Raw genomic sequence first — 11,821 nt, forward strand, 5'->3', positions numbered from 1 at the left:
CCATCATTGTAATAAGAGCATCCAGTGTGCTGCTAATGTGCTCTCGCTGCAATCGGAGTATATCCCAGTGTGTTAGGTACCTCCATATCATTGCATCGTTCTGGAGCTGCTTCTTCCTGGAGAAGACAACATATCAGCTCACATTAGCTCAAGCTCGGTGGCCAGATCTAGCTTTGGGGTGGGAGCAATAGACTCTGGGTGCAAGGAAATATGAGGCATGCAAACACTGAACAAAGATTCGAGGATGCGGATAACATTCCTTTACTGGGGTGCGGTTGAGTCTACAATCTCCACATAAACAGATATTCCATGCAGCCAACGAAGACTTGGTGTTTGTGAATGTGTGGTAAGTCAGGCTCAGAAAGCGTAAAGTAGCAGGTATTCAGAAACAAGAGCTGCCACTGGAAGAGGGAAACTTGGTTCCAATATAGGAAGGGGTGATCCCTCAGACAGAAGGTGTTGTGCATCATTAGAGCCACAGTTTCCTTTGAATATTAACTTGATTGACCAAGGTGTTTCCATTCCCTTTATGTGGTTTCTGGTGGGGGGGGGGAGGGGGGAGGAGCAGCAGACAGTGGCTTTCTTCCATTTAGTGCAAATGATGAATGTGGATGAATGATCCTTAGGCAATGTATCCATTAAAATCATATTGAAACATTGCTGTAGAGCAGACCAGTTTTTTGGAAAACAGGTATTTGCCAAAATAGTCACTCATCAACAATCTGGGAAACAGGGGCAAAAAGTTAGGGTAGACCACGCCAAGGATGGCAAGTCTAACACTCTTCATCCAGTGATATGGTTATTGTCTCATTTACTTTTTATTTCGTCCCACCTCAGCATACTGCATGAGAGTGTTCAGCCCATGTCTGGCTAACTTCACTGTGCGTGACATCATTCTGCCCTTCCACAATGATCACGTCCACAAAGGAGTTGTCTTTAAGTGCCAGAGACTGCTAAAGCAATGTGTGCTTTTTGAGACCTAAAACATTTGTATTTTTTATTTTTAATCATTGTTCTTTTTTGGGACCCTGCACCCTCCTTAACAATAATGTTTTGTAAAGACCTTGACAAGCATTGACAAAGTGAAAAGGTTGGTGACCAAAGCGAGACCTATTGGCTTTGCCAATGCTTGTGTACATAGTGACATAGGAACGCAGCCACTCACCCAGAGACTACTTAGGCAAAAAGTATCAGGAAGATAGGGTGTCATTGAAGGCTGTGGCGATGAATTCTTAGAGCTGCCTAGAGCAGAGTTTTCATGTCTCCCAGGTCCTTGAGTGAGTAGCTCTTTTTGTTCTCGTGTTTTTGCATTTCTTTACCTGTAGTCCTGTGTTTACAATGGGATAAACAGGACTACAAGTTCCAGAATGCAAAGAAAGTTTTAAACTAGATTATCTACTCCCTGGAGGACTCAGGCTCAATTTAAGACAGGCACTACAAATTCACCTGTTCAAACTCCATCTGACATTGGACTGGTCATGGAGACATTCTTTATTCGGGTTTCTTGTAGTTTACATCTAACTTGTTCTACAGCAGTAGACACAACCTTGTTGTTGTTAACTAGTTGTATGTAATCTGTAACCTGCTTCCCATGTAGTGAGGCCTGCTCTGTATAAATACAATAATGATAATAATAGTATAGCAGAATAGTATGGTACAGTAATCTACACATGGATGGGTTGGGGCAACTTAAGAGCATTAGTTAAAGGGGTTTTAAGGCACTTCTGCAGATGTGGGACCCAGCCCGCTCAGCTTACTCTGTGGATGGAGGAGTCTTTCCTTTAGTAAGGGAACAGTCAGTGGCAAAAAATGTTTACCACTTGGAGGACTCTATGTTAAAAAGAAATGTAGAGCATCTTGCTGCTTCACCTGACCCTGTCCCATTTGTAATATAGAGGGACAGTGCTTCTGTCTCAACAGTGGTAAAACCGAGATCTCAATGTTTAGCAGTCCATTGGCAAGTATACATCTCATTGTTCCCAATTCCAGAACCATGTTCGACCATCACACACCCTCCCTGCACCAAGTCAACACATATGTTCTAATGTGGCCTGTCTTATATCTTAAATAAACTACTGCAATAGTTAGTATTCTGAACCTCTGACCTATGTCATGGCAATCCTTCAGAGAGTGGAGTACTCTGTGAGAACTCTTTGTGTATTCCAATAATTTGATCATGTTTGTGAGCCTGTGGAAGCTTTCATTGGCTAACCGTGGTGTAACATGTTCACTTCAGTAAGCAAATGTACTAGGAGGTCATGCAGCAAGTCAGCACAGCAACTGTTGCGTGAAAAGAAGACAGAGGGCAGAGCCTTATCTATTAAAATATGAGGTTGTTGCTCTCTCCCTCATAGCTGGTGCACTTAAGGCTGTCTTGTGCCACCCACAATTCCTTGCACCAAACTGCAAGTGTGATGTTTAGCAAAGGTTTTGTAGTGGAAGGGTACTTTTCCAGTAAGAAAATACGATGCCTAAATATTACATTGTTTCTCAGTTTTTATGTGTGCTTGTTTACAATGACGCACACATCCAAAGTTTGAAAGGTTTGGAAACATTTAGATAACCTTCTAAAGGTATGGCTTTATTGAGGAGCTGTAATTTGTTGGTGCACATCCACATCTACTAATGTTAGCAAATAGAGATTGTGTAAAACCCATGGTTGAGTGGATGGGAGCAGCTATGTACCACCCATGCAATGCCCTCTTGATGCAAAGTAGGACAAAGTAGTGCAAATTACTGCTTTGTGTTACTTTAGGAATGCTTTTCAACACAAAGTGAACTGTGAGCTGGATAGTAAATCCAAAAACAACACTTTATTCCAGTTTGTGTCACTTTGCGCCTAAATTTCTCTGCAGGGCCAGCAGTATATTTTACAACACGAGAGATCAGAGACTAGCCTGTTGCTGAAGAATCATGCTCTTATTTGAGTTTGTGGTATCCAAATATTTCCATGTACCATGTGCCAAGAACTGATAAGCCCCACAAGGGTAGGCACCCCAAGTATCTCATGCGTCCACTCTGGAATAACGCCATTTCAAATGCAGGGGTTAGAAATTCACGATTATTGCACTGAAAATCATGTTTATGTTGTCTTTGATCCATTACCCGGCTGTGATCTTGTCTTAGTTTTACTTTTTTTTTGTTTCAAAGGATTATTGTTTTTTTTTCTGAGCACCAGAAAGTCTTTGTTAAGTATCAGTGCACCCAATAGATAGTAAGTCAATGAAGTGAATCACAGACCGTTAAAAAGCTGACAAGGCATGAAAAAAAGGTTGGTTGAGGAAGGTGAATGAAGCATTGGGGCCCCTGATACAAGCAGGCTTGGAATTGGAGCATGCATTCATAAATGTCTGCTGATGGTGGGAGAATACACCATTGAAGGTAAAAGTGAGTGGCTTTGGTCATTTCTGACAGTGATGATGTTCTTTTATGTTGATGTAGCAAATGGCTCAATGCCCCTGCGTCTTTTTCGGTTGGATGCACCTTTGTTCTGCTGGCATGGGAACCTGGGATGTAGATGGAAGCAAGACAGCAGCTGAATGTTTATGGGTTGGGAATACCAGTGCTTGTTCAGCAGGTGTAGGGTGGCACTGCTTTGGAGGAGCAAGTAAGTGATGGCTAAACTTATTGCTGCCAGTATAATGTGTGCACCTACCACACAGAAAGGAGGAACCGCACATAGCAGCCACTGTCTTTTCCAAAACATCAGGCACCTACTTGCCCATGGGCGCTCGCCTTCAACACTTGTGCCCAGGTATCAGCATGGCACTCCAGCATCCCCTCTGCATGTAAGAAGGAGCTGGGAGGCAGAAGTAGTCTATGAACAATGTTATGTCGATACTGCTGCTGTTCTAAGACTATGAATAGATTTCCATGCACAAATGAGTGATTTACATGTGAGAGCATAAGATAAGCAGATTGGCTATTAAATATAAAGGATACATATATATCTATGTCTTTATATTTATCTCCTTTCCAACAGATCGTTATCTGGAAAATTCAAAATCAAACCTAGCATCCTCTCAGTACATCACTTCAGCAAAAACCACCACCACTACCACTCCAACCACCACAACACCTACGACCACCGGCACTCCAAGTACGACGATGAAGACCACAACCACCACCACAGCAGCAACAACCACCACCCCCACTTTAGCGACCTCCACCACTGTAAAGGCTCCCACTGCGTTGATGAAGATAATTACCAGCACTCCAACGACAACGACCAAAACAACTGAAACTACAACCACAAAGGCAACAACAACTCCAACTACTCTGGGAACTACCACCACTGTTTCCAATGATCGAGGTAGGTTTTACAACCACAACCTGAAAACACGTGGGACCCAATCACAAAGGGCCTCTGTACTCGTGTTGGAGGCACTGCATTCATGGTGGGGGGTTTGCCCTTGCATTGGGGCCTCCATAATGAGAAACTGCAGTGCGATGGCCCTGCCACGAATGCGGCCCCCCTCGCGATGACTGCGGCGCCTTCGCCATGAGTGTAGAGGCTCTTTGAGAATCGGGCCCTTGGGCTTAAAGTTGCAATAACCTTTGCTTTATTTCACAGTTTTACTACTGAGTTGACATTGTTACAAATTTAAAAGGGGAACCACAGGATTCTGAATCTTCAATATATTATACAACTTTACAACGTGGACCACACAACTAAAAAGTTAGGAAGGTTGTTTCATCTGAAAAGCTGACTCAATAGCCATAAAACATGTTTATGTGTCTTTTTCTGAATTTGGTCTTTTTCCATCACATCATTATTTTTTCAGTGAAGTGTTAGAATGGTTCTGTGTGTTGCATCTGTTTGTGCACTTTTCTCATCTTTTTTTATGTATAGTTTACCATAAAAATATCATTCATGGCCTCTTGCAGTGTCCATAGTGACAAACACTAGCAGTGTGCTTCCACAGTCATATGCTGGACAGACAGAGTGTGCACAAGGGATAACCACACCCTGCAGCAGCCTAGGGATACAGGGCTGCTTTCAGGATTGCATGAAGGAGGGATCACCCAATCCAGGAAGCAGCTCTGAATGAATATTAAACACTGTCTTATAAGTACTACCATCCTTTTCTGCTACAGATAGATATTTCACATGCAAGTTCTCAGTGTGCAGTCACTGCAAAAAGAGCTACCATTATGCTGTTGCTGCGGTTGCTGCATCTTCCTGGGTGCTGTCACAGCAATAAGAGCAGTGTCCAGTGTGATATCATTGTAATAGGAGATGCTTTGTGCTGTCACTGCAGTAGAAGCATGTTTTAGTGTGCTGTCACTATAATAAGAACAGCTCCCTGTGTGCCATCATTGTAATAAGAGCATCCAGTGTGCTGCTAATGTGCTCTCGCTGCAATCGGAGCATATCCCAGTGTGTTAGGTACCTCCATATCATTGCATTGTTCTGGAGCTGCTTCTTCCTGGAGAAGACAACATATCAGCTCACATTAGCTCAAGCTCGGTGGCCAGATCTAGCTTTGGGATGGGAGCAATAGACTCTGGGTGCAAGAAATATGAGGCATGCAAACACTGAACGGAGTAGAGGATGTTGATAACATTCCTTTATTGGGGTGCGGTTGAGTCTATAATCTCCACATAAACAGATATTCCATGCAGCCAACGAAGACTTGGTGTTTGTGAATGTGTGGTAAGTCAGGCTCAGAAAGCGTAAAGTAGCAGGTATTCAGAAACAAGAGCTGCCACTGGAAGAGGGAAACTTGGTTCCAATATAGGAAGGGGTGATCCCTCAGGCAGAAGGTGTTGTGCATCATTAGAGCCACAGTTTCCTTTGAATATTAACTTGATTGACCAAGGTGTTTCCATTCCCTTTATGTGGTTTCTGGTGGGGTGGGTGAGGGGGGAGTGAAGGGGGGGAGCAGCAGACAGTGGCTTTCTTCCATTTAGTGCAAATGATGAATGTGGATGAATGATCCTTAGGCAATGTATCCATTAAAATCATATTGAAACATTGCTGTAGAGCAGACCAGTTTTTTTGAAAACAGGTATTTGCCAAAATAGTCACCTGTGCACAATGTCAGCCAGTTCTAGGGCAATAGACCAAGATAAGTTGGGAGTGGGAGGGACGGTTAATAAAAAAAATGGTACAAAAATATAGCTCTGCAAAAATATGGAATCCACAGTTTAGACTACCATTATATCTTCAAGTTAGGCAAAGTTAACAATAGAAAATCTGTACTTTCCTATATGTTTGTTATTGTGACATAGAAGCCAAGGTGCTGAATAAAAACATCTAACAGACATACAGGGCTTCAGAAGTGGTCTGTTCCCTCAATTCTGCAAGAAACGATGGCTTGTGCATGATGTTAAGGCATACCTGTGAGGTTGCCTGCTTGGTCATAGGAGAACCCATGAAGGTTACCTTCTGTACGTGTCAATGATGAGTAAAATTTTAAATGTTCTTGCAGCTTGTGGTGGCACACTGACGGCTAAGTCTGGAGAAATAACCACCCCATACTATCCTGAGCAGTACCCAAGATCTACACAGTGCACCTGGATCATCAGAGCCACTAAACTGGTAAGAGAGGTTCACACTTAGACTCTTCAATGTATCCAAAGGCACATCAATACCAGGGTAGCTATCAATTCTGTTGGTGGGACTCAGACCGGTCATCCCAGGATGTTTCATAATATATGTTTGTTATTCAAGTCACGTGTCCTCTGTGACTTGTCATGGTTTAGTCAAACTCTCCAGGATTTTGTGATTTGCCCCAAAATTCACAAAATGGCAATTTTTGTAAAAAAATGTAAGGAAGGCAAAGGTTAACAAGGTAAGAAAATAACAGTAATCGAGAATAGATTACGTTCATCTTCCACACAGACACACCATGTAATGGCCACACAGCGCCACCTCTTGGTGGGAATGAAAGATCTGCTGTTATTTACATAAGTAATGTGCCCCACACTGCCTCCTGCTGGTGGGTGGTACTAAAAGGGCTGCTTTGCTGGAATACAATAATCATTTGCTTTGTGGTATTTAACGGTGCCTTTCCCTTTCTCACAGGTGAACATAACATTTGTAGATTTTGAGTTGGAAAGTGGCATGAATTGTATGTTCGACTTCATGAAGTTTGATGACCTATCTGAAATTCCAGTATACATTCCGAAAAGCAAATACTGCGGCACTGTTGCACCCAACACTTGGGTGTCTTTCAGAAGCTCTGTGCAAATAATCTTCTCCAGCGACAGAACTGTGCAGATGAGGGGGTTTAAACTACGTTACACTGCAGGTAAGACCACAGCCCTTGCTAGGTTCAGACTTTTTGAACAAAACGTAATACTCAAGACCACCTTTGGTCCCTTGTTTTGATTGGCTGGGGGACATTGTCTCTGAACTTATCCAAACACCAACAGGCAGCTCGGGTCGCGGTATGTGGTGTACAGTATTCACGCATGTTGCATTTCACTGTAGTTGCAGTGGTTGGCACAGGATTAATGTTAGTACCAGAATGTGTTCTGTACAATGGAGGGTGAACACCATGATGACTGTCAAAAGCATTGGCCCTCATCTGTCTGAATTGCCATTGGATTCTACTCTGTATTACTTTCCTCCAGAAAATGGAGGATTTTCATTTCCCTCCAAACTCTGAAAGTGGTTGGTGATGGTAGTTGCTGTGCCAGATGTCTCCAGTTGTTCAGTGTCAATTCTGTGTAGCAAACGTAGTAATAGTTTTTGCATTCTGGACTTGCCGGGGTGAAACATAGATCCACGAAGCGTCTGCACCGCAGGGCCTGATAGAACTTCAGGACCTTCCGCTTGGCCAAGCTCTTTGTGTAGCCCTCAGCTGGCCTGCTTGTGGGAGGAGGGTAGTGGTCATTATGGATGGTGGGAACACCCAGGGCCCTTCACTCTGCCTTCCAGGGCTCCTGCCATTCTGTGTTGTGGGAGTGTGTGCCTGTATGTCCTCCACGTTCTGGGAAAAGCAAAAGTACCAGTACCAGAATGTAAAGAAGAACCTGGGCTTGCTCACATTTCTATACCTGACAAGGGGCCGACATGGAGCAGCTGAGATCTTTGCATTAGATTCTTCCAGGTGCTATGCGTATTTCTGATTCCTGCTGCAGGAGGAAGAAAGAAAGACTTTATAACACTAACTCATTTTTATTTTCTGTTCTAGAATAACCATGACAAGCGCACTGCACAAAACAACGTTCTGCAACAATGGAGAATTTGGCCAGACCCAGCCTTTGGTACACATGTTTCCAAAGAAGAGAAGAATTGTCCATTTTATGGATTTATAGCATCTGCTGCGTTAATTCCAACGCTTTTGCTTCCCTTAATATAGATTGTATGAAAAACTGTGTGTGTTATTTAATGTTTTTTTCAGAATATACATAGTTTAATAAAATATCACTTTTCTACAAATTTCTTGTGAAAATATTTTTGTTTAATGAAACCATGGACTGTTCGTGCCTTTATATGGAGAGATATATATCACGAACGCAGACCCAAAGTAATAGAGCAGTGTGACAAAACCCAAACAGTAATTACAAATTGAGACAATTTTCTTTATAAAAAATTCTAGAAATCAAAAATGTTTAGCAGTTTAGAATCCATATTTTATTTCTCATATTATTTGTATCCAGCCTTGCATTAAGGCAATGGTATTACTAACATTTACAATAGGAATAGAAAAGTGGAACTGAATGTATCAGAATGGGAATTATTACTAGAAACATCACATCTTATCATAATGTAATTTAATAGGTCAAGATTGGATAAGTGTAAATTCCAATTGATAAGTTCAATATGCTGCATTGTGAATGTATAATGTTATGTTATGTGAATGGGTTTGTAAAGTGCATGGCTGCCGCAGCAACAGGGCTTCCCAGTGCTAAGCCTGAGCGGTGGAAGGAACTGCTACTGCTAAAAGTGAAGGAGCAGTGCTCTGCAAAGTGCTGGAGGAAAAAAAGCCAAGTCTTTAAAATCTTCCTAAAACACAGGGGGTTCTCAGTGTTCTTGATGTAAAAATGTAGCAAGTTCCAGCCGGCAGGGCCCTTGGCTCGAAAGGAGCGTCCTCCGGCCCTTATGCGCCTGACGCAGGGAACCTCAGCCGGAATAATATCCGCCAAGCGCAGCGAGCGGCAGGGCCAATATGGAAGAACCAGTTTAGACAAAATTGGAGCCCTCTGGGAATACAGAATTTTATGAACCACGCATAAGGCCACAGTGAGCCGGTGTAATTTACACAAAAGTCTGGACAAAGAACAAGACTTTAGGAGCCAGAATAGCAGCCTAGCTACAGCATTTTGGACCAGATAAAGTCTTCTAATAATTGACTTGTTAGCTCCTAAGTACAGCATGTTACCGTAATCCAACTGGGATAGAACTACCGCCTGGACAATAGTCGCTTACTGGAATAAAAAAAAAACAAGAATAGGTTTAAGGCTCCTCAGGAGCCCAAAGCAGGTGTCAGCAACCAAGCTGGCCTGGGCCGCTGTAGGAAAGTACCATCTTGCCTGGCATGTTACCCCCATATTTAACTGTATATATGTTGTTTTAGTGTATGTGTCACTGGGACCCTGCCAGCCAGGGTCCCAGTGCTCATAAGTGTGCCCTGTGTGATGACTAACTGTCTCACTGAGGCTCTGCTAACCAGCACCTCAGTGGTTATGCTCTCTCTGCTTTCTAAATTGTCACTAACAGGCTAGTGACCAATTTCACCAATTCACATTGGCATACTGGAACACCCTTATAATTCCCTAGTATATGGTATTGAGGTTCCCAGGGTATTGGGGTTCCAGGAGATCCCTATGGGCTGCAGCATTTCTTTTGCCACCCATAGGGAGCTCTGACAATTCTTACACAGGCCTGCCACTGCAGCCTGAGTGAAATAACGTCCACGTTATTTCACAGCCATTTACCACTGCACTTAAGTAACTTATAAGTCACCTATATGTCTAACCTCCACCTGGTGAAGGTTGGGTGCTAAGTTACTTAGTGTGTGGGCACCCTTGCACTAGCCAAGGTGCCCCCACATAGTTCAGGGCAAATTCCCCGGACTTTGTGAGTGCGGGGACACCATTTCACACGTGCACTATGCATAGGTCACTGCCTATGTATAACGTCACAATGGTAACTCCGAACATGGCCATGTAACATGTCTAAGATCATGGAATTGTCACCCCAATCTGGCATTGGGGAGACAATGCCATTATCCCCTGAGCCTCTAGCACAGACCCGGGTACTGCCAAACTGCCTTTCCCGCTGCTGCTGCTGCCAACCCCTTAGACAGGTTTCTGCCCTCCTGGGGTCCAGCCAGGCCTGGCCCAGGAAGGCAGAACGAAGGACTTCCTCAGAGAGAGGGTGTTACACCCTCTCCCTTTGGAAAAAGGTGTCAGGGCTGGGGAGGAGTAGCCTCCCCCAGCCTCTGGAAATGCTTTGATGGGCACAGGTGGTGCCAATCTCTGCATAAGCCAGTGTACACTGGTTCAGGGATCCCCCAGCCCTGCTCTGGCGCAAAACTGGACAAAGGAAAGGGGAGTGACCACTCCCCTGACCTGCACCTCCCAGGGGAGGTGCCCAGAGCTCCTCCAGCGTGCCCCAGACCTTTGCCATCTTGGATTCAGAGGTGAGCTGGGACACTGGACTGCTCTGAGTGGCCAGGGCCAGCAGGTGACGTCAGAGACTCCTTCTGATGGGCTCTTACCTGTGTTACTAGCCTATCCTCCTTCCTAGGTAGCCAAACCTCCTTTTCTGGCTATTTAGGGTCTCTGCTTTGGGGAATTCTTCAGATACTGAATGCAAGAGCTCACCAGAGTTCCTCTGCATCTCTCTTCACCTTCTGCCAAAGGATCGACCGCTGACTGCTCAGGACGCCTGCAAAACCGCAACAAAGTTGCAAAGATGACTACTGCAACCTTGTATCGCTTATCCTGCCGCCTTCTCGACTGTTTCCTGGTGGTGCATGCTCTGGGGGTAGCCTGCCTCCTTCTTGCACCAGGAGCTCTGAAGAAATCTCCCGTGGGTCGACAGAATCTTCCCCCTGCAACCGCAGGCAACAAAAGACTGCATCACCAGTCCTCTGGGCCCCCTCTCAGCACAACGAGCGTGGTCCCTGGAACTCAGCAACTCTGTCCAAGTGACTCCCCCAGTCCAGTGACTCTTCAGTCCATGTTTGGTGGAGGTAAGTCCTTGCCTCCCCACGCTAGACTGCTTTGCTGGGTACCGCGTGATTTGCAGCTGCTCCGGCTCCTGTGCACTCTTCCAGGATTTCCTTCGTGCACAGCCAAGCCTGGGTCCCCGACACTCTAACCTGCAGTGCACAACCTTCTGAGTTGTCCTCCGGTATCGTGGGACTCCCTTTTGTGTCTTCGAGTGGACTCCGGTTCACTCCTCTTCCAAGTGTATGTTCCGGTACTTATGCGGGTGATGCCTGCTTCTGTGAGGGCTCCCTGACTTGCTGGGCGCACCCTCTCTCTCCTCATCCAAGTGGCGACATCCTGGTCCCTCCTGGGCCACAGCAGCATCCAAAAACCCTAACCGCGACCCTTGCAGCTAGCAAGGCTTGTTTGCGGTCTTGCTGCGTGGGAACATGTCTGCAAGCTTCTTCACGACGTGGGACATCCATCCTCCAAAGGGGAAGTTCCTAGACCTCTTCGTTCTTGCAGAAACCAAAGCTCCTGCCATCCGGTGGCAGCTTCTTTGCACCCTCAGCTGGCATTTCCTGGGCATCTGCCCACTCTCTACATTTTCGCGACTCTTGGACTTGGTCCCCTTGTTTCACAGGTACTCAGGTCTGGAAATCCACTGTTGTTGCTTTGCTGGTGTTGGTCTTCCTTGCAGAAACCCCCT

At 44.9% G+C, this 11,821-nt stretch overlaps 1 protein-coding gene across 1 annotated transcript in view; it reads left to right on the forward strand.

Moving 5' to 3' along the window:
• Positions 1 to 8,392, forward strand: part of LOC138261111 (zinc metalloproteinase nas-14-like) — a 44,590-nt gene extending 36,198 nt beyond the window's left edge. Inside the window, exons 10-13 of the mRNA XM_069209768.1 lie at positions 3,983 to 4,312; positions 6,435 to 6,544; positions 7,031 to 7,256; positions 8,145 to 8,392. Of these exons, the coding sequence (XP_069065869.1) occupies positions 3,983 to 4,312; positions 6,435 to 6,544; positions 7,031 to 7,256; positions 8,145 to 8,149 (671 nt within the window). The 3' untranslated portion in view covers positions 8,150 to 8,392. The remainder of the gene's footprint in view (positions 1 to 3,982; positions 4,313 to 6,434; positions 6,545 to 7,030; positions 7,257 to 8,144) is intronic.
• Positions 8,393 to 11,821: the final 3,429 nt, after the last annotated feature.

The sequence above is a fragment of the Pleurodeles waltl genome, chromosome 10 (genome assembly GCF_031143425.1).
Source record: "Pleurodeles waltl isolate 20211129_DDA chromosome 10, aPleWal1.hap1.20221129, whole genome shotgun sequence".
NCBI lineage: Eukaryota > Metazoa > Chordata > Amphibia > Caudata > Salamandridae > Pleurodeles > Pleurodeles waltl.